We start from the raw sequence: 24,531 nt of genomic DNA, 5'->3' as shown, positions 1-24,531 counted from the left end.
ACAATAAAAAAATAGTTGGGCTGCAGGCTTAAACTTATTTTATTTAGAGCAATTTATTTAGTTTTAGAATTAGAGGGGATGTTCTTTACTATAGTAGCAATAGTAGTATTATAGTAGCCGTTTTTTTAATCATTGTAAAGAATAACTGTACAATTTTTAAAGCATTTTGATATTGGTAAAGGTGTCTGCAACTATTGCGAAACATCAAATCACCATCATGTTAGCTGTAAAAAACAAAGTCACATGTTGTGCATGTCTATTACACTCTTCAGTGTACAAATCTTAAAAGTTAATATCCATAAATATTGTCTTTGAACCACCAGGTAGCAGTCTTTGTACATTTATTTTGGAGTGCAGATTGCATACGTTTTATTCATTCATTCATTCATTCATTCATTCATTCATTCATTCATTCATTCATTCATTCATTCATTCATTCCTTCATTCATTTTCTTGTCGGCTTAGTTTCTTTATTAATCCGGGGTCGCCACAGCTGAATGAACCGCCAACGTATCAAGTAAGTTTTACGCAGAGGATGCCCTTCCAGCCGCAACCCATCTCTGGGAAACATACGTTTTATTAATATTTATGTAATACATACATATACATACATATATATATATATATACATACATATACATACATACATATATATATATATATATATATATATATATATATATATATATATATATATATATATATATATATATATATATATGTATAGTTATTTATTTATTTACTATATATATATATATATAGTTATTTATTATATATATATATATATATATATATATATATATATATATATATATATATATATATATATATATATAGTTATTATTTTTCCAAGTGTATATAACTAATGTAAGAAAATATCCGCATTTGCTACATACTTTCTGTATTATATTTGCTTGAACTGAGCCAATCTAATCCTGTTTATATGAAATTAACCTGCTTCTATGCAGGTTTGAGCTACCAGAACTGTTACTACGACAACAAGTCTCAGATGAGTTTTGAAGAACGAAACGATCCTGGATTGTGTCACATCGTCAACATCCAAATCCATCTAATTGAGTAATCCACGTACGAAGAACAGACCCCTGGTTTAATTCCATGTCAACAGCTCCTTTAGAAATATTATTCCCAGGAAAAAAACATGACGTGTTCAATACTTATTTTCCCTGCTGTATCATGATTATTTACAGTATGGTTGAGATATGAAAATGCACTGAATAACAGCAGGCCTATTTTCAAGGGTCCCGATTGCCTCACCCAGCAGGATGATGTCACTGTAGGGAAGTGAACGTCGTGCCACTCCTAAAATGAGATGCTCTGCAGAGTGAGCTCGCAACAGCGCCACCTGCACACACACACACACACACACGCACACGCACGCACGCACGCACACACATACACACACACACACACACACACACACACACACACACACACACACACACACACAAAAATGTTGAATTTTTTCATTTTATATGGTCTTTGCATAGACGTAATGATTTTTATATTGTACAGGCTATTCTGTCCTCCTTCCCCAACCTGACCCCGAAACCCAATTCTCTCAGCAAAACAATCTGCATTTTTACATTTTCTAAATACTTCATTTTGTATGATTTCTGGGCCGTTTTCCTAAGGGGGACTAACAAATGTCCCCATGAGGTAAAATATGTTACACACACATACACACACGTACCCTGTCATCCACCGAGAGCTCACAGAATTCAGGGATGCGTTTCGCCCATTCAACTAGCAGGAGGAGCTGCTGCTTCATGGATTCACAGACATCACCCACGCCGGCGATCTTCTTACTGCCGACATCCCTCATCAGATTCTGAGACAGGCTCTGGAGACGGCAGAACGACTTCATATACAGTTCAAGTCTGAGTTATTAGCCCCCCTGCATATTTTTTCCCCCAATTTCTGTTGAATTGAGAGATTTTTTTCAACACATTTCTAAACATGATAGTTTTAATAACTCATTTCTAATAACTGATTTATTTTATCTTTGCCTTGATAACAGTAAATAAAATTTGATTAGATATTTTTAGGATAATAGTATTCAGCTTAAAGTGACATTTAAAGTCTTAATTAGTTTAAGTTGGACTAATTACGCAGGTCATTGTATAATCATGGTTTGTTCTGTAGACGATCAAAAACTATATTGTTTAAGGGGGCTTATAATATTGACCTTAAAATGGTTTTAAAAAAATTAAAAACTGCTTTTATTCTAGCCGAAATGAAACAAGTAAGATCTTTTCCAGGAGAAAAAATATTATAGGAAATACTGTGAAAAAAATCCTTGCTCTGTTAAACAGAATTTGGGAAACATTTGAAAAATAAATCTAATTTTTTTTATTTAATTTGTATACCAGGGGTGTATATCCGTATATCTGCAGGGTCTAAAAATGTTATAATGTCTTAAATCTCAAAAACTAAATTTTAGGCCATAAAAAGTCTTAAATCCACAGTAATATTGTGTTGTAGGTCTTAAATCTTTTTAAACAGGTCTTAAGTTTGCTTTGTTTATGTATAGCTACTAAATCTGGCCTCTAAAACCCCTACAATCACCAACAATCCATCTCAATAAAACTTTAACTTATTTAAAAATAGCATTTAATTACTTTCCTTTTTGACAGTAAATAATATTTGACTAGATATTTTTGAGATACTAGTATTCAGCTTAAAGTGACATTTAAAGGCTTAACTGGGTTACCTAGGTGAGTTAGGCTAATTAGGCAAGACCTTGTATAACAGGTTTCTTCTGTTGACAATCAATAAAGGGGCTAATAATATTGACCCTAAAATGCTTTTAAATAAATTAAAAACTGCTTTTATTCCAGTCAAAATAAAACTAATAAGGCTTTCTTTAGAAGAAAAAATATTATCAGACATACTGTGAAAAATTTCTTGCTCTGCTAAACATAATTTGGGAAATATTACAAAAAGAAAAGGAAATTCAAAGGGGGGCTAATAGTTTTGACTTTAACTGTATAATAGGTATTTAAATGTCTTGGACAGACAATTCTCTTAAAAATTATTGTTTAGATGATGAACTGATCAGAAAGCTGACCTGATGAGTGTACGCCTCTGCCTGCATCAGCACATCGATGGTGAGAGTCCCGACTCCTTGATTTTCTCGCCGACAGCTGATTCGGTCGCGCTCATTCTGGACAGCTGAGAGACACAGATAAACAACACACTCATTCATTTTCCCTCCTCTCACCCCCCAATATATCAGGGGTCCCCACAGCGGAATGAACCGCCAACTATTCCAGCATATGTTTTACCCAGCGCATGCCCTTCCAGCTGCAACCCAGTACTGGGAAACACACTCACACACTCATATACTACAGCCAATTTAGGTTACCTAATTCACTTAACGTCTCATCCGTCTTTCGGATGAGACGTTAAACCGAGGTCCCGACACTCTGTGGTCGTTAAAAATCCCAGGATGTCCTTCGAAAAGAGTAGGGGTTTAACCTCGGCATCCTGGCCAAATCGGCCCACTGGCCTCTGTCCATCATGGCCTCCTAACCATCCCCATAACCAATTGGCTTCATCACTGTCTCCTCTCCACCAATCAGCTGGTGTGTGGTGAGCGGTCTGATGCAAAATGGCTGCCGTCACGTCATTCAGGTGGATGCTGCACACTGGTTGTGGATGAGGAGATTCCCCCCATTGTGTAAAGCGCTTTGAGTGCCCAGAAAAGCACTATATAAATGTAAGGAATTATTATTATTATTATTATTATTACTTATAGCGCATGTGTAACGGAGGCCAGCTAGTGATGCTAGAGGCCATGGTCTTTAGCCTCCTTGGTAGAGCAACCGACTCCCATGCGGAAGGTCGCCGGTTCAATACCAGCTCGGAGCGGGTTGGGAGGCATTGGACCAGCAGGGTTTACACATGTGTTTGGACTGTAGTGGAAATCGGAGCACCTACTTTAAAACTTTGGCCAAAGCTGTCACCTTTCTTACTGGTTTTGTACTTTTTACATTTTAAATCCACAGCCCAGATACCTTTACACAACGTCTTTGCTCTTAACCTTCAGAGATTATTAAAATGCATATTGATATGATGGTTTTGGGAATTGCCTTGTGCAGTAATAGTCTGAGCTCACCCAGCTGTTCAATATCTCTAATTCACAGAGCCATGCAGACATTCATAAGCATTGGGATATATCCAATAACTCAATTAGTTTATATGTAGACCTATAGTCCAGCTCTGTGACCTTGCAGAAACTCTTTAAACTGCACCGTAAACTCAAATGAAATTGACTCCTTTATTTTTTTTGTGCTCACCTTCTTTCCTCATGCCGGCTCTGAAGCACTTTCGCAGTCTGCAGTATCGACACTGGTTTCTTTTGTCTTTGTCCACCACACACTGCCTGCTGAACCTTCACACACACACACACACACACACACACACACACACACACACACACACACACACACACACACACACACACACACACACACACACACACACACACACACACAAAGACAGAAAAATATCGAGACTGCTGCAATTCTCACATTTCAACAGATCCAATGAAACACTTGGGGTCGTGCTCTTACAAGTTCTGATGAAAGTGGCCACAGATCACTTTTATTTTATTTATAGGACACTGTGATCATTTATAGATGGACTCCTGCCACAAGGATGATATGTGTGTGAGTCTCCGTGAAATCACATTTCATTTTTGGTATATACAGGATATATAGTGCCTTCATTTTTCTTATATTGGAATGACATACAACAAATGTATAATACAAGTAAACTGAATTCATTGTTAATGTAAAATAGTAATCGAAACGATGCTTGAATGTGATGGGAAAGATTTTATTTGGTTCATATTTGTTGTTTAAGTCATTAGTAGGCCCAACCGGAACTGCAGATTTTCCGCAGAATTCCACAGATTTCTGCAGATTTTTAGCCCATCATTAATTCTGTTTATTAACTTGAGTTAAAGTGTAAATCTAAATTTATTCAGTTTTTATTCAGTAATTTATTACTTTTTATTTCATGTATTAAGGTTTTAGTTTTGATACTGGATACTCCCAAAATAATTCCGCAAAAATCTGCAGATTTTTACCAAAATACTCCGCAAAAATAGCGAAAAACATCCGCAGATTCCGTCTGGCCCTACTCATTAGTAAATCTTTTTAATAAATCATTAACAACAGAGTTGACATTTTCCATATTTTGTAATTTAGCTCTAGATGCTAATCTCAAAACAGGCATTACAGTACATGTCTAAAACAACTGGATGCATTTTCATCATATTGTTGACTTAGGAAATTCATTGAAATGTCTTAGTGACAAATAATTAATGTGCTATCAGTGTTTAATTTAGTCTAAATTAACAAGAGAAGAACAAATAACATGGCTCCATGCACTGGTTTCCCACCAGAGGAAGTGACATCATTTGGAGCAAATCACATGCTTTTTCAATCAGTGCTTGGAAGATTTTTATGCAGGTTTACAGTGCATGCGGAAAGTATTGATAGCGCTTTACTTTTTCCACATTGCTTTATGTTACCTCATTTTCCAATATGGATTAAATTCATTTATTTCCTCAACATTTTCCACACAATCCCCCATAATGACAATGTGATTATGGTGAATGTCCTTGAGTGGCCCAGCCAAAGCCCAGATCTAAATCTTATTGAACATCTCTGGAGAGATCTGAAAATTGCTGTACACTTTCGCTTCCCATCCAACCTGATAGAGCTTGAGAGGTGCTGCAAAGAGGAGTGGGGAAAAATTCCCAAAACAAGTTCCAAGCTTGTGGCATCATATTCAGAAAGACTTGAGGCTGTAATCGCTGCCAAAGGTGCATCAACAAAGTGTTGAGCAAAGGCTGTGAATACTGATGTACATGTGCTTTTTCAGGTTTTTTATTTTTAATAAATTTGCAACAATTTCAAAAATCTTTCTTCATATTGTCATATGGTGTATTGTGCGTAGAGTTTTGAGGAAATAAATGAATTTAATCCATTTTGGAATAAGCCTGTAACAAAAATATAAATAAATAAAATATAAATAAATAAATAAATAAATAAATAAATAAATAAATAAATAAATAAATAAATAAATAAATAAATAAAATAAAATAAAATAAAATAAAATAAAATAAAATAAATAAATAAATAAATAAATGCAAATGTTTACTTAAATTTGTAGAGTAAACACACACACACACACACAAAAATATTTTTTCATCACAATTAAAGCTGAATGCATGACTCAGGAAGCAGAGTGAGAGTCTTGAAGTTAACATTTACTGTGTCAACATTTCTCTTAATACATAAAAAACAAACATTATTTTTAAGAGATGACTTGATATAATTTGTGTTATTATTCAAAACTCTTTCGTTAAAGTTTTTGTTTTTTTGCAATTCTCGAATCCCTCATAAACAGTATGTATAATGAGATGACATGATTTAATCAGAATTTCTATTTTATTTATTAAATTTAAATGATAATAGTATGCTAAATGCCCTGTAGTGTTGTTTAAATACGGAATTACTTATTTATACTATGATAATGAATAGAAAAACGATAACTAATTAGCTTTATGTAGCTCAAATACATTTTTTATCCTCTTCCAGTAATTTTGGTGCTTCAACTTAATCCTATTTTAGCTGTTTTTTAGTTTATTGTCTCACATTTTATTTCTAGATTATTTTTTCAAATAGATATTTTTAACAGTTAATAATAATAATTTTCATCAAAAAATAACCCTGTTTTTTTACCTTACTTTAAATACAGTATCTTATTTAGTGTCAATATGATTTCCTTCACTGGATTTCATAAATATTGTATATTGAGTATCACCAAAACATGCTTGCTACACTTTTTGCTATAGTAAAATAGGTAACACTTTACAATAAGGTTAATTCGTTAATGCATTTAGTTACATTAACTAATCATGAACAACACATGTACAGCATTTGTTAATCATAATTGAACATTTACTAATGCATGATTAACATCCAAGTCCATGCTTGTTGACATTAGTTAATGCACCATGAGTTAACATGAACTAACAATGAACAACTGTATTTTCATTAACTAACGTTAACTAGCATGAACAAATACAGTAGTAAATGTATTGTTCATTGTTTGTTCATGTTAGTAAATGCATTAATTAACATTAACTAATGAACCTTATTGTAAAGTGTGACCGTAAAATCCATGGTTAATTTTGGTAGAGGAAGCACATCCAGTGTAGTAGCCAGTTCTGAATGTGATACTGGTTTCATCTGCATGTGTACAGTTGAAGTCAAGATTATTAGCCCTCCTGTTAATTTTGTTTCTTTCCCAAATAATGTTGAACAGAGCAAGGAATATTTCACAGTATTTCCTATAACTTGTTTTCTTCTGGAGAAGGTTTTATTTGCTTTATTTCCGCTAGAATAAAAGCAGTTTTTATTATTAAAAAAACAAAAAACATTGTAAGCTCAATATTATTAGCCCTCTTATGGATTAAATTATCAGTTAAGGATTAAATGTCACTTTAAGCTGAATACTAGTATTTTTGGGAAAAAAAGGAATTTATTTTTATTACTTTTGTGTCTTTATTTTTTATTAGAAATATGTTTAGACTAACCACAAATTAATCAATCTCTTTCTTTTGTATGATACCATATATTGACCAGACACACTTCTTCTTTTTTACTGTGCTGCATACTTTTCAGAAGAAACTTTTGACAAAAAGCAGAAGAAGAAGAATTTTTTTAGGGCGGGGACCCTTGTTCCAGACCGCTGTCTAATAAGAAGTCTAGACAGGTCACAAGGAGCATGATGCTTGTAGAAGTTGTGAAATATATTGAAGATGCACTTAATTGTTCAGTTTGGGTATGCAGAGAAGGGCTGGAGAAAGAGGAAGTATGTCTGGGGTACAAGAGCCAAAGGACTCCAGAATGACTGATAAGTGACGTTACACCAAAACAATAATTCAAGAGGGCTAATAATTCTGACTTAGCTATATGTGATACTGGTTTCACCTGCATGTGTAGGCATGGTTCTTGCGCACACTCCTCCTGAAAAAGCCCTTGCAGCCGTCGCAGCTGGACGCTCCGTAGTGTTTTCCAGTGGCTCGGTCTGCGCAGATGGCACAGAGACTCATGCTGCTCTGCTGTGGGACCACCACGGGGACTGATGCAGACGCGTGACCTGGCATTAGTGGATCTTAGATGGAAAAATAGAGTGGGAAAACACAATTAGTTTGAGTTCATATGCAAAACCATTCAAAAGTTTGGGGCCAGTGAAAGTTGTCAGTGTTTTCGAAAAAAATCTCTTCTGATATCAAGACTACTTATTTATTTAATCAAAGCATAGTAAAATCAGAAATATTGTCAAGTATTATGCTGGCCAATTAATCTACAATGAAAAAAAAATGATTAATTGGATTTACAATATTTTTAGGTAAGTGGTAACTATTTATATGGGCGGAATTTAAACAAACAAGTTAAATTTAGTCAAGTTCAACCTAATGTGTTTGTTGAAATTCAGCCCAAATCAATTGTTTGCAACCACTTACCCTAAAAAAAAATTGTAAATCTGATGAACCAGTTGTGAAATAGCAAACATGAATGAGCATAGCTGTCATGCACTTTTTACTTCCAGAACCCTATTGTTGTTCTCCATTCTTTCCCCCCTCCATTTTACACATACTTTAATAGATTTGACCAATACGTTTTGTGAACAAAACCAGGACCCCATCTTCTCTCCCCCTCCACCACACCAAATCACACCACATGACAACCTCAACATAACACAATTCTGAGTGTGCCTCACACTGGGCTTGACAAACCACCTGTAGAACAGACTCTTATCAATTTAAGCAAAAATTCCTTAATTTTGCACATTTGCACCAGACACTTTCTTACGATCACTCAACATCTCAAACGAGCGAAAAAATAAACAAACAAACAAAAACATTGTATTTTTTTAAGTGAGCTTCACACTGTTGAGTGGGCTTGACAAACCACCTGTAGAAACACTCTTCATTCTAAAACAACAAAAACAACAACAACAACAACCACAACAACAAAATAAACAAAACATTCCCCCTCCTTACTCTAGCACTTAATTTTCTGAGCACTAACAGTTCCTCTAATAATAATTAGCACTTTTTGTGTGTATTGCCTCTTCTTGTTGAATCGCTGAATGCCTCCTCAATTGTAAGTTGCTTTAAAAGCTTCTGCTAAATGATTACATATAACTCTGAATGGTTCTCGAAGAAGCTCAAAAGTGCTATGTGATACACGAGACACACTCTTATTGAAGATCACTCAATAATTATAGTGTACACTGAAAAAAAAATTATTTACCCAAATTTGGGTAAAAAATGGAGAGGGTGCTCACTGCAGAGCCATTTGAGCAGAGCTGAGCTCCAGCGAGGGGGAGCATGAGCTCTCGCTCTGCCTCCTGTAAGCTGTTTTAATGCGTACACCAACCCCACCCCTAACCCTACCCCCAGTGACATCACTCGTAGAAGAAGTGCAAAAAAGGTGGAGCTCAAGCTTAAGCTCCCCCTCGCTGGAGCTCAGCTCGCTGGAATGTCTCTGCAGCGAGCACCACTTGAAAAAATGTGGATGAACTGAAGTAAAGTTGGGCTTAAAATTTAATGTAATGATTTAACACAGCAGTTGGACTTGTCCATTTTATTTTATTTTATTTTACTTTCATTCATTTCCTTTTCGGCTTAGTCGGAAACACCCATTCAGGGAAACACCCATTCAGTCACACATATAGACAATTTAGCTTACCCAATTGACCAACAGCACATGCGTTTGGACTTATGGGGGAAACCGGAGTACCTGGAGAAGACCCATGCACGCAATCACGGGGAGGACATGCAAACTCCACACAGAAATGCTAAATGACACAGCCAAGGCTCGAACCAGCGACCTTCTTGCTGTGAGGCTATCGCGCTACCCACTGCGCCATCGAGACACCGCTTTATTTAATTTAATTAATTTACGTATTTATTTATTTTTTATTTAATATTTATTCATTTAATAATAATGAAATATTTTTATTTATTTATGTTTTTATTTATTTATTTCATTTCATTTTATAAATTTACTTTAGTTTTATTTTTATAATTTTTAGTTTATTTATTTTGTTTTGTTCATTTATTCATTTTATTGTGTTTTGTTTTATTTATTTATTTTATTTAATTTTTTAGTTTAAAAGATAATAAATAAATAAAAATAAGTCACCATATCTCAGAAGAAGATTCATTCATTCATTCATTTTCCTATGGCTTAGTCCCCTATTTATCAGAGGTCGCCATAGCGGAATGAACCGCCAACTATTCCAGCATATGTTTTACGCAGCGGATGCCCTTCCAGTTTCAACTCAGTACTGGGAAACACCCATACACTCTCACATTCACGCACTCATACACTATGGCCAATTTTGTTTACCCAATTCACCTATAGCACATGTTTTTGGACTCATGGGGGAAACCGGAGAACCCGGAGGAATTCCACACCAACACGGAGAGAACATGCAAACTCCACACACAAATGCCAACTGACCCAGCCAGGACTCAAACCAGCTACCTTCTTGCTGTGAGGCCACAGTGCTAACCACTGAGCCACCATGCCACCTCCCAGAAGACTCACATGCACTCAAAAAAAAAAAAAAAAATTAATAAATACTGGGTCATTGTAACACAAAGTGAGTCAAATATGGACAAACCCAACCACTGGGTTCAAAAACATTGCTAATAATAATCGGACAGTCCACCTGTTGCGCACTCCTGAAGGTAATGACCGCAATTCCAACTGTGTCCAATCAGTCAGTGGATTATCCACCCAGCTACAGAGTGTCTGCGCTTATTACTTTGCATAAGAGAAACTCCATTCAATTAAACAGGTCAGTAAAAAGACTCCATCCAGGTCATTTTGCAGTGTTAGCTAAAAACCTAATTCAATTCCCTCATGTGTTGCATTAAATGTGATTGCCATCCCAAGTCAGTGAACGTCACATCTTCACTTAACCGATGCAGGAATAAAGCCTAATGTATGCAAATAATACACTCAGCACTTTAAAGCCACTCAGAGAGGTAATGCGCTCTAACATACAGAACGCCTCTGGGTTCAAAGGGCAGTTATATTATATTAAGAGTCCACAATGCTTCTGGCACCCACGCATGTGTGCTTTGCTAAGATGGATCCAGCATATCTGAATCAGCAGCACTTCTAATGATATAAGAAAATGAGATTATAATGGAAAGTTGGAGAAGGTTGAATTGGTGTGTGTGTGTATGTGTGTGTATAAGCTTTTTAAAAGTCCTCTTATACAGTATGTACAGTGCCCATTTTGAAAATGAATGGTTTTATCCATTTATCAGTGAATATAGATCATATATGCTCACCGGCCACTTTATTAGGTACACCTTACTAGTAATGGGTTGGACCCCTTTTTGCCTTCAGAACTGCCGTAATCTTTCATGGCACAGATTCAACAAGGTACTGGAAAAATTCCTCAGAGATTTTGCTCCATATTGACATGATAGCATCACGCAGTTGCTGTAGATTTGTTGGCCGCACATCCATGATGTGAATCTCCCGTTCCAGCACATCCCAAAAATGCTTTATTAGATTGAGATATAATGACTGGGGAGGCCATTTGAGTACAGTGAACTGGTTGTCATGTTCAAGAAACAGGTCTGAGATGATTTGCGCTTTATGGTGCATTATCCTGCTGGAAGTAGCCATCAGAAGACGAGTACACTGTGGTCATGAAGGGATGGACATGGTCAGCAACAATACTCAGGTAGGCTGTGGCGTTGACATGATGCTCAATTGGTACTAACACCATTACACCACCACCAGCAGCCTGAACCATTGATACAAGGCAGGATGGATCTATGCTTTCATGTTGTTGATGTCAAATTCTGACCCGACCATCCAAATGTCGCAGCAGATATCGAGACTCATCAGATCAGGCAACGTTTCTCCAATCTTCTATTGTCCAATATTGGTGAGCCTATGCGAATTGTAGCCCCCGATTCCTGCTCTTAGCTGACAGGAGCGACACAAACACATTATACAAAACCAATTTATTAAACAAATATATTTATTAAAATTATATTTTAGTCACTGAAAATCTATAGAAATAGAAAGATAAAACATTTAAATTCATGCAAGATTTTGGAAAAAATCTTACAATCTACAAAATATCAGCCAAATTGAATAAATCTTTAGTTTCTCTTGAATTTTCACTCTTTTTGAAATGTTTTTCTCTCACATATACATTTGAGTGTAGTAATTTTGGAGCGTGTTCATAAGCTATTTTGTTAGATTAGCTCCAGATTTGGCTTCAGTACTGACTAATCTAATGTATATGCACAGATATAAGCTTCCTATGAAAAATATGAATTTAAATGAGAGATTTGTGAGTGGTGTACTTATATATGTTGACCACTGTATAGTTAAAATTGCAGCATCTCATGCTAAAGCAGCTAATGTCACAGTGAATTTAGCTGTTAGCGCCCTGCTTTGTGCAGTAAATGGCCTAAACACTCGAGTATGGAAGAGTTTAGAGTCCAGAGCAGTTCAACACATGCTCTACTTGGCTTGCGTCTGGGTTCTCCATGTTCATTGGCAGCAGACACGCATACAAACTGCTGACAGGCCTCTTTTAAACATTTATCTTTGTGTTTATGTTTTAACTCAGCCGTGCATGTAGCGTGTACGCAACTCAAATGCAACATCAATCATATTCCAACAAGACTCTGCTGCTGAAAAGACAGACCTTGCTGGTCAACAAGTGTAAATTGTGTTTGGAAAGCTGGTCACCAGAGCGAGATGTGCAGCTGAAGGATTGTCAACTAGGTCAGCGATGTGGATTTTGATTTAGTTTCTGGAGGTTTAGCCTTAGATATTATTCATTTATTTTCTTTTCGGCTTTGTCCCTTTACTAATCAAGGGTCGCAACTGTGGAATGAACCACCAACTTATGTTTTATGCAGCAGATGCCCTTCCAGCTACAATCCATCTCTGGGAAACATCCATACACACTCATACACTATGAACAATTTAGCTTAACCAATTCACCTGTACTGCATGTCTCTGGACTTGTGGGGGAAACCAGAGCACCTGGAGGAAACTCACGTCAACACGGGGAGAACATGCAAATTTCATTCAGAAATGTGAACTGACCCAGTCGAGGCTCAAACCAGCAACCTTCTTGCCACCGTAACGCTCAGGTTAGATATTGTAATGAAGAGAATGCATTATTACATTGGCAGCAAGATTGCTCAGTGGTTGGCACTGTCAACACACAGCAAGAAGGTTGCTAGTTCAAGTCCTGGCTGGGCCAGTTGGCATTTCTGTGTGGAGTTTGCATGTTCACCCCGTTTTGGCGTCAGTTTCCTCCGCGTGCTCCAGTTTCCCCCACAGTGCAAAGACATGTGCTATAGGTGAATTGGGTTAGCTAAATACGACGTATTTTATGTGTGATTGAGTGTGTATGGGTGTTTCCCAGTGATGGGTTGCAGCTGAAAGGGCATCCGCTGCGTAAAACATATGCTGGAATAGTTGGCAGTTCATTCTGCTTTGGATATGAACAAACCCAAATCATTGAGTTAAAATAATTAATCCAATGTTGTGTTTGTCTATATTTGATCCAATGTCAGTTTAAAACAACCTAGCATCTTTTTAGTGTAAAAGAACAAATTTCTTCATTGTTTTTATATTTCAACGGTTTTGTTTTGAACCCAAAGTTGGGAATGTTCACATTTGACCCACTGTTGATTTAAAATAACTCAAGTTTTTTTAGACTGTAAAAGATCTAAATTCTTGAGTTTTTATTTAAGATTTTTTTTTTGTGTGTGTGTATTAATAGTTTGGTTACAATTGCACAAACAAATTAGTTATTGTTAATTTTAAAATGCATTTTCAATTATATTTTTGTAATTAATTAAAAATAACTACTTTTACTAATAATTATTAATACAACTAATAATAAGAAAAGTTTAAATTATATTCACTACACACACACATATACATATATATATATATATATATATATATATATATATATATATATATATATATATATATATATATATATATATATATATATATATATATTTATATATATACACTCTCTATATTTATATACAGTTGAAGTCAGAATTATTAACCCCCCTAAATTATTAGCCCCTGTTTGTTTTCTTCCCCAGTTTCTGTTAAATGGAGATACAATTTTTTCAACACATTTCTAAACATTCATTCTTTCATTTTCTTTTTCAGCTTAGTCCCTTTATTATTCTGGGGTCACCACAGAAGAATGAACTGCCAACTTATCCAGCACGTTTTACCATCAGCAACCCATCTCTGGGAAACCCATCCATACACACTCATTCATACACATACTCTATGGACAATTTAGCCTATCCAATTCACCTGTACCGCATGTCTTTGGGGGAAACCAGAGCACCCGGAGGAAACATGCAAACACAGAAACGGCAACTGACCAAGCCAGGGCTTGAACCAGCGACCTGCTTGCTGTGAGGCGACAGCACTACCTACTGCGCCACTGTGTTGCCCCCGGCAGAATTAAAATTAAAATAAGCCATTTTAATCTAGATTAATATAGATTAAAAGAAATTAATCTATGCACACCTATTATATATATATATATATATATATATATATATATATATATATATATATATATATATATATATATATATATATATATATATATATATATTAGTACATTTTTGTTTTCATAGAATTTAAAATACTAAACTTTTGCTCTCAAAATAATATTGAAGATTTATAAAAAACTTAATTGCTTGTTGATAGCTTATGTTTAAGATATGTAAACACACATGGTTACATATTGACTAAATAAATTCAACCTTTAATCAGCATAAGTTTTTTTTTAACCAGATAAAAGCAATATGAATATAAGAAGCAATTTTTAAAGGCTCAAAACTAGACTTTTAAAACATTTGTATTTTTCTTAAAAAGTATGCCAGTGACTAGCTAACCAAACCAGCAAGACTCAATTTATTTTAAAAGGCCCATGCTAGTTTACGAAACTAAGCAACTAAGACCAACACAAAACAAGCACTAACTAGCAAGCCTAGTTGATCTCATCTAGTCTTGTCAGCAGGGTGTTCAATCATCCTCGAGGCTTGTCTACAGAATTCATCGCTACAATTGAGTCAATAACTGGGTAATGAGTCAGTAGAGCAAAGGTTAGACACATACCTGTTTGTACAGGCAGAACACGTAGACCGTCAAACTCCAGCATGGTGAATGTCGGGTCCAGGGTTATTCCATACTCCGTCACACTCAGGTCAAGAGACGACCCAGAGATCTTCATGATGAAGTCAAGATTCGGCCTGTATCTCAGAATCAACAGCACACCATGAAAAAAGCTAACCAGCAACTTACTCAGCGTCCATCAAAAACTCGTAAACACTCCAGCATGTCAGTGACCTCTCGGATCTGTTAGTCTTTCCTTTCCAATATATGGAGTTCGAATGCTGGAATCACCTTGATGTCTTTAAGAAGTTGTTGTCGAAAGTCGCTTGGAGTTGAACCGGAGGTATTTGATACGGTAATTAGTGCCCAAGACTCTTCAGAAGCAGACTGATTGAGAGACTGAGATTTGGCCAAATGTCTATGTGTTTGCTGTGCTCTTATCAGTGTAGAGGGAACCATAAAGGGGAGGGATCTGGATCAGGTAAACATGAGTCACTTTTCAATGCGAAATAACATCAGGAGTATATTTATTGCTCGGTAACAGCAAGATAGCAAAGTGTTGTTGGTTGCTTTATGTTGGTTTTGAAAACGTTCATTGAGAAGCACTCGTGAGGACTACGTGAGATTCGCGTGGTTGATCTGGATGTGGTGTTGATTTGATTTGAAGACTGTATCACATTGTTTTCGTCTTCATTATAGAGGATTAGCTAGTAGCTTTTATTTTTTAAACTTTGCCCTTTTGCTGTATTTGCTATCAGGTCAACGGTGCTATTGATCAAAGGCAGCATGATAACAAGCTATTGCGTTACATTCCTTCTCATCTTCTGCATTCAGATTTGATCATGTGATTCAATAAAATCAAGTCTTTCGCCAGAGAATTGCATCAACACACAATAGTCAAGAATCCTGTCCCACCAAAAAAGCTTTTGGATGCTAAAAAGTGTAGTAGTCAGTAAACTTTGGTTCATGATAATCTCTCCAGTATAGTACTGGAGGTTTTGGAGTTTACCCTGACACCTGTTGGTGTTTAATGGTTGCTGCCAGAGCTGAGCTTTCACCACGTGGGTATGTGCTGGTGTGGTTAATGGTCTATTCCTCTAGGGCTGCACCTGATAATTAAGGAAAAGCCGAACCATTTCAGGGAGCTCTCGAGAACAATCTGACCTCGTACCCCCTTACGTGCTCATTGACCAGGCGGGAGCCTTGGGTTCTGTAATCTCCGAGCTCGGGGTTCTCTCCCAGAACAGCATGCCAAACCTGTTAACATCGTTGAGCAATATCTAAGTGTGAAATTTTGAAACAGAATTTTTACAAAGTATGCTGTATACTGTAAATAAATAAATTAAAATAATATTAATAAAATAAATAAAAAGAAAAAAAATCATTAAAGTAATAATAATAAAATGAATAAAAAATAAAGAAGGAAAAAAATAAAACACAAGATAAATAAATTAAAATAATATTAAATAAATAAATAAGAAATCATAAAATAAATAAATTAAAATGATAATAATAAAATAAATAAATAAAAAAGGAAAAATAAGAGATAGAAAAAAAAGAAAAAAGTTATTTTAAACAAATTAATTAAAATAATTAAAATAAACAACCTGATCTCGTCTACCCTTTCATGCGCATTGACCAGACGCCTCAGGGTTCTCTTCCGGGACAGCATGCCAAACCTGCTAACATCCTTGAGCAATATATAAGTGTGAACTCTTGAAACAGAATTTGTACAAAGTATGTTGTATACTGTAAATAAATAAAAAATCATAATATTAAATAAATTAATTAAATGAAAAGAAAAATAAATAAATTAAAGTAATAATAATAAAATAAAATAAAAATAAAGAAGGAAAAAAATAAAACATAAGATAAATAAACTAAAATAATATTAAATAAATAAATAAGAAATGCTAAAATAGATAAATTAAAATAATAAATAAATAAATAGGAAAATATAAATAAAAGAAAAAATAATTAATGAAAATAATATTAATAAAGTAAATAAATAAATAAAAAAGGAAATAAAACATAAGATAAATAAATAAAATAATATTAAATAAATGATTAAATAAATAAGAAATGAAGAAACATATAAATTAAAATAATAATAATAAAATAAATAAATAAATTAATTAATTAATAAAAAAGGAAAAATAAAAGATAGAAAAAAAGAAAAAGAAAAAAGAAAAGTTATTTTAAACTAATTAATTAAACTAATTAAATTATCTTGTACCTCTTAAATGCGCATTGACCAGGCTGGAGCCTTCTTTTTAATTATCTCCAAGCTCAGGGTTCTCTCCTAGGACAGCATGCCAAACCTGCCAACATCATTGAGCAATATCTAAGTGTGAACTTTTGAAACAGAATTTCTACAATGTAAACTCGCTAAGTTTTTTGGTCAATTGAACTTTTAAACATGTTTACCGGTTGACATTCTTCTGATCCCTTCATTCTGTGGTTAGTTGTTTTGGAAGATATAAACAGATATTTCAATATAATGTTAACATACTTTCTCTGCGAAACGCTGGACATGCTCCACCTAAAAAAGAAACTCAAAATAATAAACTCTTCTGGATTTTCCAGGTTTCATAAGGGGGTTTTCACAGTGGTTGCTTCCCCAAAGAAATTTTCGGTCAACCTTCTAAAAATCTTCTAATCTAAATAATTATTTTAGTTCTCTCACAGCTGTGTGTAGTTTAGATAATAAATGACACAAAATACACCGTTTCTTACTTTGTTCCATGCGGAAAGGCTCATCCCTATGCCCTAATACAGGGATGCCAAACTGCACAGCCCTGCACAGTTTGGTTCCAGCCCTTCTTCAACACACTCACCTGTTGGTGCAGAATCATGGGTAATGTAGTATTTCTTTACAAATGCGGTTTCAAACCTTCATTTTTTTTTTCTTGTCGGCTTAGTTCCTTTATTAATCTGGGGTTGCCACAGCTGAATGAACCGCCAACTTACCCAGCAAATGTTTTACACAGCGGATGCCCTTCCAGCTGCAACCCAGTACTGGGAAACACCCATACAAACTCATTCACACACATACACTACGGCCAATTTAGATTATTCAATTCACCTATAGCGCATGTCTTTGGAAACTGGAGCACCTGGAGGAAACCCACGTCAACACAGGGAGAGCATGCAAAATCCACACAGAAACGCTAACTGACCCAGCTGGGACTCGAGCTAGCGACCTCGTTGCTGTGAGGCGACAGTGCTAACTACTGAGCCACAGTGTCGCCCAACCTTTATACAGTTCTGTATAAACAATGTAAAAAAAATGCTCACTGTCATAGTAGGGGAAAAATGCAGGGGATGTCAATGGTTACAGGTTTCTAATATTCTTCATACTATTTTCCTTTGTGTTCAACAGAAGAGAGAAAGTGAAATGGATTTAGAAGTAGAGGGTGAATACATGGTGACATAATTTTCATTTTTGGGTGAACTATCCCTTTAATAAATTTGAATATTATTAGAAGTCTTGTTACTTTTCTGCTCAATACCAATATAACAATAAATTAATAACAAAGAAAAAATATCAATAAATAAAAGATGAAATAAATAAATGAATTAAAATAGTTATAAAAAATGATGAAAGAAAAAAGGAAAAAAACTAAATAAATTAATTAATTTAAATAATATTGAACAAATAAATAAGAAACTTTAAAATAAATAAATAAAAATAATGAAATAAATGATGAAAGAAAAAAGAAAATATAAAATAAAATAATTAAAATAATAAAAAAAAATTTAATAAATAAGAAAATACAAATAAAGAAAAAAAATTAAATGAAATAGCAAATAAATAAATAAATGAGGAAATAAAACACAAGATGAATAAATAAATTAAAATAATATTAAATAAAAAATACAAAATAAGAAACAATAATATAAACAAATCAAAATAATAATAATAAAATAAATAATGAAATAAAAAAGAAAAGATAAAATAAATAAATGAGTTAAAACAATATTAAATAAATAAAAATAAATAAATAAATAAAGCAATGAAATAAATAAATTAATTAAAATAATATTGGTGGTTATAAGTTGGCGGTTTATTCTGCTGTGGTGACCCCAGATTAATAAAGGGACTATGCCGAAAAGAAAATGAATAATTGATTGACTGAATGAGTAAATAAATAAGAAACGATAAAATATATATTTTTAAATAATAATAAAAAAATTAAAATAAAAACAGAAAAAATATGAGACAGAAAAAAGAAAAGACATATTAAACAAATTAATTAAAATAATAAAAAAAATTATAAAATAATGATAATAATAATAATAATAAAATTAAATAAAAAATTAAACATGTCTTTTATGAAAAGATATAAATAAACAAATAATATTAAAAAAAAAGAAACTATAAAATAAATACATTTAAATAATAATAATAAAATACATAAAGTAAAAAATAAAAAATAAAATAAATAAATAGATTAAAATAGTCTTAAATAAATAAATAGATAGATAGATAGATAGATAGATAGATAGATAGATAGATAGATAGATAGATAGATAGATAGATAGATAGATAGATAGATAGATAGATAGATAGATAGATAGATAGATAGATAGATAGATAGATAGATAAATAAAAATGAAAATTATTTATTTTTATCTTTACAAATGATAACAAACAATATGTCAGGCAGCATATGGCTTTCTTTGGAAGAACAGATCCATCATGGTTTGCTGTAATGGGATTTCCGTGGTGCGCGTGGCTCCTTCAGTAAATGTCACGCTGGTCTGTGGGTCAGACGTCCCTCAACTCACCATAACACACACAGACCACGATTCAGAAGATTGATAGATCATAAAAAGCTGTCAGTCACTGCACGGCTCAAAACTGCTGCTGTTTCATACTGAAAAATCAGCTCAGAGCAGTGCAGTCTGAATTCTTGATCATTTGCTTGACAAATCAGAGGAAATAAAAAGGATTGGATTAGAACATTCTTGTTACTTCTGTGTAGTCATGCGATTTTTACTCTAACTTAAATTAAATTCTGTGACTATAATAAAGGGGCGACACGGTGGCGCCGTGGTTAGCACTGTAGCCTCACAGCAAGAAGGTCGCTGGGTTAAATCCCGGCTGGGTCGGCTGGCATTTCTGTGTGGAGTTTACATGTTCTCCCCGTGTTGCCGTGGGTTTTCTCTGGGTGCTCTGGCCCCTCTAGGTGAATTTAATAACCTTTGCTGTAGTTTATAAACATAATTTTGATCATTTGTAAACAAATGTGTGAATGAGAGTGTATGGATGTTTCCCAGTACTGGGTTGCAGCTGGAAGGACATCTGCTGTGTAAAACTGGATAAGTTGGCGGTTGCTAGATAAGTTGGTGGTTCATTGCGCTGTGGCAACCCCTTATTAATAAAGGGACTAAGCCGAAGGACAATAAATGAATAATGTCAATGTCAATTTTATTTATATAGCACTATTAAACACAACCAAAGGTTGACCAATGTGCTGAACAATAAATCACAAACAACAAGTATAAAATTATAGCTAAAACAAACAATTATCACTAATAGCTAATATAGCTAAAAACAAACAATTTTCACTGATAAAATGCCAAATCAAAAAGGCAAGTTTTCAACCTAGATTTAAAAACAGACAGAGATGAAATAGACCTAATACAGAGGGGCAGAGCATTTCACAACGTAGGACCAGCTACTGCGAAAGCCCGGTCACCCCTGCATTTCAGCCTCCACTTTGGAATATATAATAGTCTCTGGTTTGATGACCGAAGAGACCGACCAGGCTGATGTTCAGTCAACATGTCTGACATGTAGGAAGGAGCTAAGCCATTTAGAGATTTAAAAACCAGAAAAATTTGTGACACGATAGTGCACAGGCAACCAGTGCAGGGAGCACAGAGCTGGTGTAATGTGGTCATATTTTTTGGTGCTGGTTAAAAGCCTTGCTGCAGCATTTTGAACTGCTGTAGGTGGGATATAGTTTTCTGACTGATCCCAAAATATAGCGCATTACAGTAGTCCAATCTTGATAAAAGCATGAATTATTTTTAAAAAATGTTTCCTAGATAAAATGACTATAATTAATAGTAGAAATTATGCTCCACATTATTATTATTATAGTTAATAATTTTTTTTGTAATTGTGAGTAGTGATGAATTTGACTATTTATTTAGCTAAATACACTGGAAAAAAAGTGTTGCATGCAGAACTGTTGCAAACAATTTATTTGTGTTGAATTTAAACAAACAAATTAAGTTTATTAATGTTTATCAACTTAATTTGTTTAAATTCAACACAAATAAATTGTTTACAACCACTTGAGGTAAAATAGAGGTAAATCCATATAATCATCTTTGAATATTTTTTTTCAGTGTATACAAAAATATAATGAATAAAGTATAAATGTTTTGATTTATTTTTAATTACAACCGCATTTGTTGATAAATTTGGATGGTCAGGCAACTTTAATTTAATTGTATTTTATTGGGAAAAAAATTATGTGATTTGCAATTCTGAATACTGCAGCATTTATTGACTTTAATATTATTTTTAATAAAGCAATGGTTTTAATTAGGCTGCAACAATTGGTCAGATTTTGAATATTGGAAAAAACTATTCATTTATACTACTCTATTTTTTTTTTTTGAAAACTACATTTATTTTTATTATTATTGTATTTTTTTTGCAAGTGTAAGTATTGATGGATTTGACTATTTATGCAACTATAATGAATAAAATAGAAATGTTTAGATTCCTTTTAATTACAACTGCATTTTTGTTAAATTTGGATTGGCAATTTAAAAAATAAATTTGCAAAGTAATTACTAGTAAATGTTTGCAATTGTGAATACTGCTGCATTTTATTTATTTATTACATTTTTTAAATTAAGTAATGGTTTTAACTAGACTGTAATTATTAGTCAGTTTTTGAGAATCGTGGATAATCAAATTAATTTACACTATAATTTATAGAAAACTACATTATTATTAATATTATATTTTTGTAATGGTGAGTATTTGACTATTTTATGCTACTGAAATATAATGGGTAAAATATAAATGTTTTGATTTATTTTTAATTACTACCACATTTTTTTTTAAAATTTGGATAGTAAGGCAACTTTAATGTAAATGTATTTTACAATTAAATAAAAAATTTAAAATTCTGAGTATTGCTGCATTTTATTTATTTAATATTTTTAATAAAGCAATGTTTATAATTATTTGTCAGTTTTGGAGAATCTACATTATTATTATTATTATTATTATAATTAATTCAGTATATTTTTGTATTTGCAAGTATTGCTAGATTTGACTAATGCAAACTATACTGAAATCTAATGAATAAAATACAAATGTTTTGATCTGTTTTTAAATGACAACCGTATTTGTTGTTAAATTTGGATAGTCAGGCAATTGTAAGAATAAAAAAAAAAATTGGAAATTAATCATTAGCATATTTTTTAAAATTCTGATTAGTGCTGTCTTTTATTTATTTATTATTATTTTTTAATTAAGCAGTGGTTTTAATTAGACTGCAATTATTAACCAGTTTTGGATATTTAATTAACTTATGCTTCTTTATTTTAGTGAAATCTACATTATTATCATCATTATTATTATTAATATATTTTAGTAATTGTAAGTATTGTTGGATTTGACTATTTATGCTAAATATAATTAATAAAATAGAAATGTTTTGATTCAATTTTATTTACAAACTTTTTTTTTTCAATTTTGGATAGTTAGACACTTCAATTTAATTGTGTTTTTTTGAAAATAAATATAATTTTTTTTTTTAAATTTTGATTAGTGCTGCTTTTTATTTATTTAATATTATTTTGTTTTTTTTAAAAAGTAATGGTTTTAATTAGGCTGCAGTTTTTTTTTTATCAGTTTTTGATAACCTTGGATAATCAAATAATTTATACTATTTTATCTAAATGAAAATTACATTATTTTTATTCTTAATGATAGTAATAATAATAATAATAATAATCAGTCATTAAAAAAGTGATACATTTATGCTAAAAAACAATAGCCTGAAATGGATTTGGTTTATTTGAAATTATAACTACATTTTTTTTGTAATTTTGGATAGTCATACAATCATTATTGTTCGCTTTTTGAGAATCCCGGATTATCAATTTATTTGATAGAATTTAGATTTTTTTTTGTGAATATAATACTACTACTACTACTACTACTAATAATAATCATTTTAGTCATTTTAAATAGTGGTCCATCACTTTATTTAATATTATTGAAAGAACAATTATTTTAATTATGCTACAATTATTAGTGAATGTTTAATACATCTGAATGCATTTTATTTTATTTTATTTTATTTTATTTTATTTTATTTTATTTTACAAAGCAATTATAACAAAGCATTGGCCTTTAATGTTTTCCCATATAATCGCTAGGTGGAGACAAAGTACAGACTATACATCAAAACCTCGCTTGCAGTTTTTTTTTTTCTTCTGAAGATCATTCACAGACCGAACAAACACCAAAACTAAAAGCATATGCATCTCTTTACGGTGGAACAGCATGAAACATGTCCAACCATTACAAAAGCAAAAAGCCAGGCAGATACCAGAGGTTCAGATTGCAGAGCTCCTTTCCTCTACTATATATAAGTGACTGAAGTAAGTGTCTCACCTGTCTTAAATCTGCCTCTGTAAGACTCTGTCAGAGCAGCAGGATTTACTCGTCGCAGGTGCAGCTCTACCTGTCCGCATGTGTGGACTGAAGGCTGATTGATGCTCCAGTACGGCTGTATTTCACAGTTTTAAAGGTAAAGTGTGCAGAGCAGCGGAATTGGACTTGGCTGTTGCTCAGTGCTGTCACAACCGAGCCTGTAATGCGGCTCGAGCCATTAGCCAAACATAAATAAAAGATGATGTCGGTGCTGCTCCGTATCTGCCGCCTGGCATCTCAAACTCCGTCTTTTTCCCCTCCCCAAATATTTTAATACAAATGGCAGGGTTACAAAAGGTCCCATGAAATTAAAATACATTTTAGGTGTTAGCATTGTTAGTTTTAGGGTATCTACAAACTAGTGCGCACCAAAACAGAGACAAAATTTAAAGAGGCAAAGTTGGTTTTATATATGTATATTCAGACATTTTACTTAATAATATAATTTCAGAAAAGTATTCTTTGCCAATTCTAAATAGGAAAATCATATTAGCAGCCAAGTACAACATTGTTCACAGTGAATTAGATAGTGTTAATGTTGTTTAGAAGTCATACTTGCATGCTAATTCC

The 24,531-nt window shown here is 33.2% G+C and overlaps 1 protein-coding gene and 1 long non-coding RNA gene across 7 annotated transcripts in view; both read right to left on the bottom strand.

Moving 5' to 3' along the window:
* Positions 1–15,655, bottom strand: part of hnf4b (hepatic nuclear factor 4, beta) — a 28,666-nt gene extending 13,011 nt beyond the window's left edge. For 3 of the 5 annotated variants that reach the window (XM_087258843.1, XM_087258845.1, XM_087258846.1), the window contains exons 1-7: positions 15,558–15,655; positions 15,270–15,403; positions 8,031–8,214; positions 4,320–4,414; positions 3,089–3,192; positions 1,712–1,861; positions 1,276–1,363 (exon numbers count right to left, since the gene is read on the bottom strand). In XM_087258843.1, the coding sequence (XP_087114969.1) occupies positions 1,276–1,363; positions 1,712–1,861; positions 3,089–3,192; positions 4,320–4,414; positions 8,031–8,214; positions 15,270–15,384 (736 nt within the window). In that variant the 5' untranslated portion in view covers positions 15,385–15,403; positions 15,558–15,655. 5 annotated transcript variants of the gene reach the window in all.
* Positions 15,656–16,375: 720 nt separating this feature from the next.
* LOC147843283 (uncharacterized) lies at positions 16,376–24,221 on the bottom strand. 2 transcript variants are annotated; one of them, XR_015496529.1, is made up of 5 exons: positions 23,923–24,121; positions 17,694–17,808; positions 17,503–17,587; positions 16,874–16,945; positions 16,376–16,523 (listed from the first exon to the last, which is right to left on the bottom strand). It is a non-coding gene; the product is annotated as an uncharacterized LOC147843283 (long non-coding RNA). The 2 variants fall into 2 exon arrangements; XR_015496528.1 differs by lacking the exons at positions 16,874–16,945; positions 17,694–17,808 and having other exon boundaries at positions 23,923–24,221.
* Positions 24,222–24,531: the final 310 nt, after the last annotated feature.

This window comes from Danio rerio, chromosome 7 (assembly GCF_052040795.2).
Source record: "Danio rerio strain M-AB ecotype USA chromosome 7, GRCz13ab, whole genome shotgun sequence".
In the NCBI taxonomy this organism is placed as follows: domain Eukaryota; kingdom Metazoa; phylum Chordata; class Actinopteri; order Cypriniformes; family Danionidae; genus Danio; species Danio rerio.
Note: the sequence above shows the minus strand (reverse complement) of the source record. Positions and strands in the feature narration are given on the sequence as shown.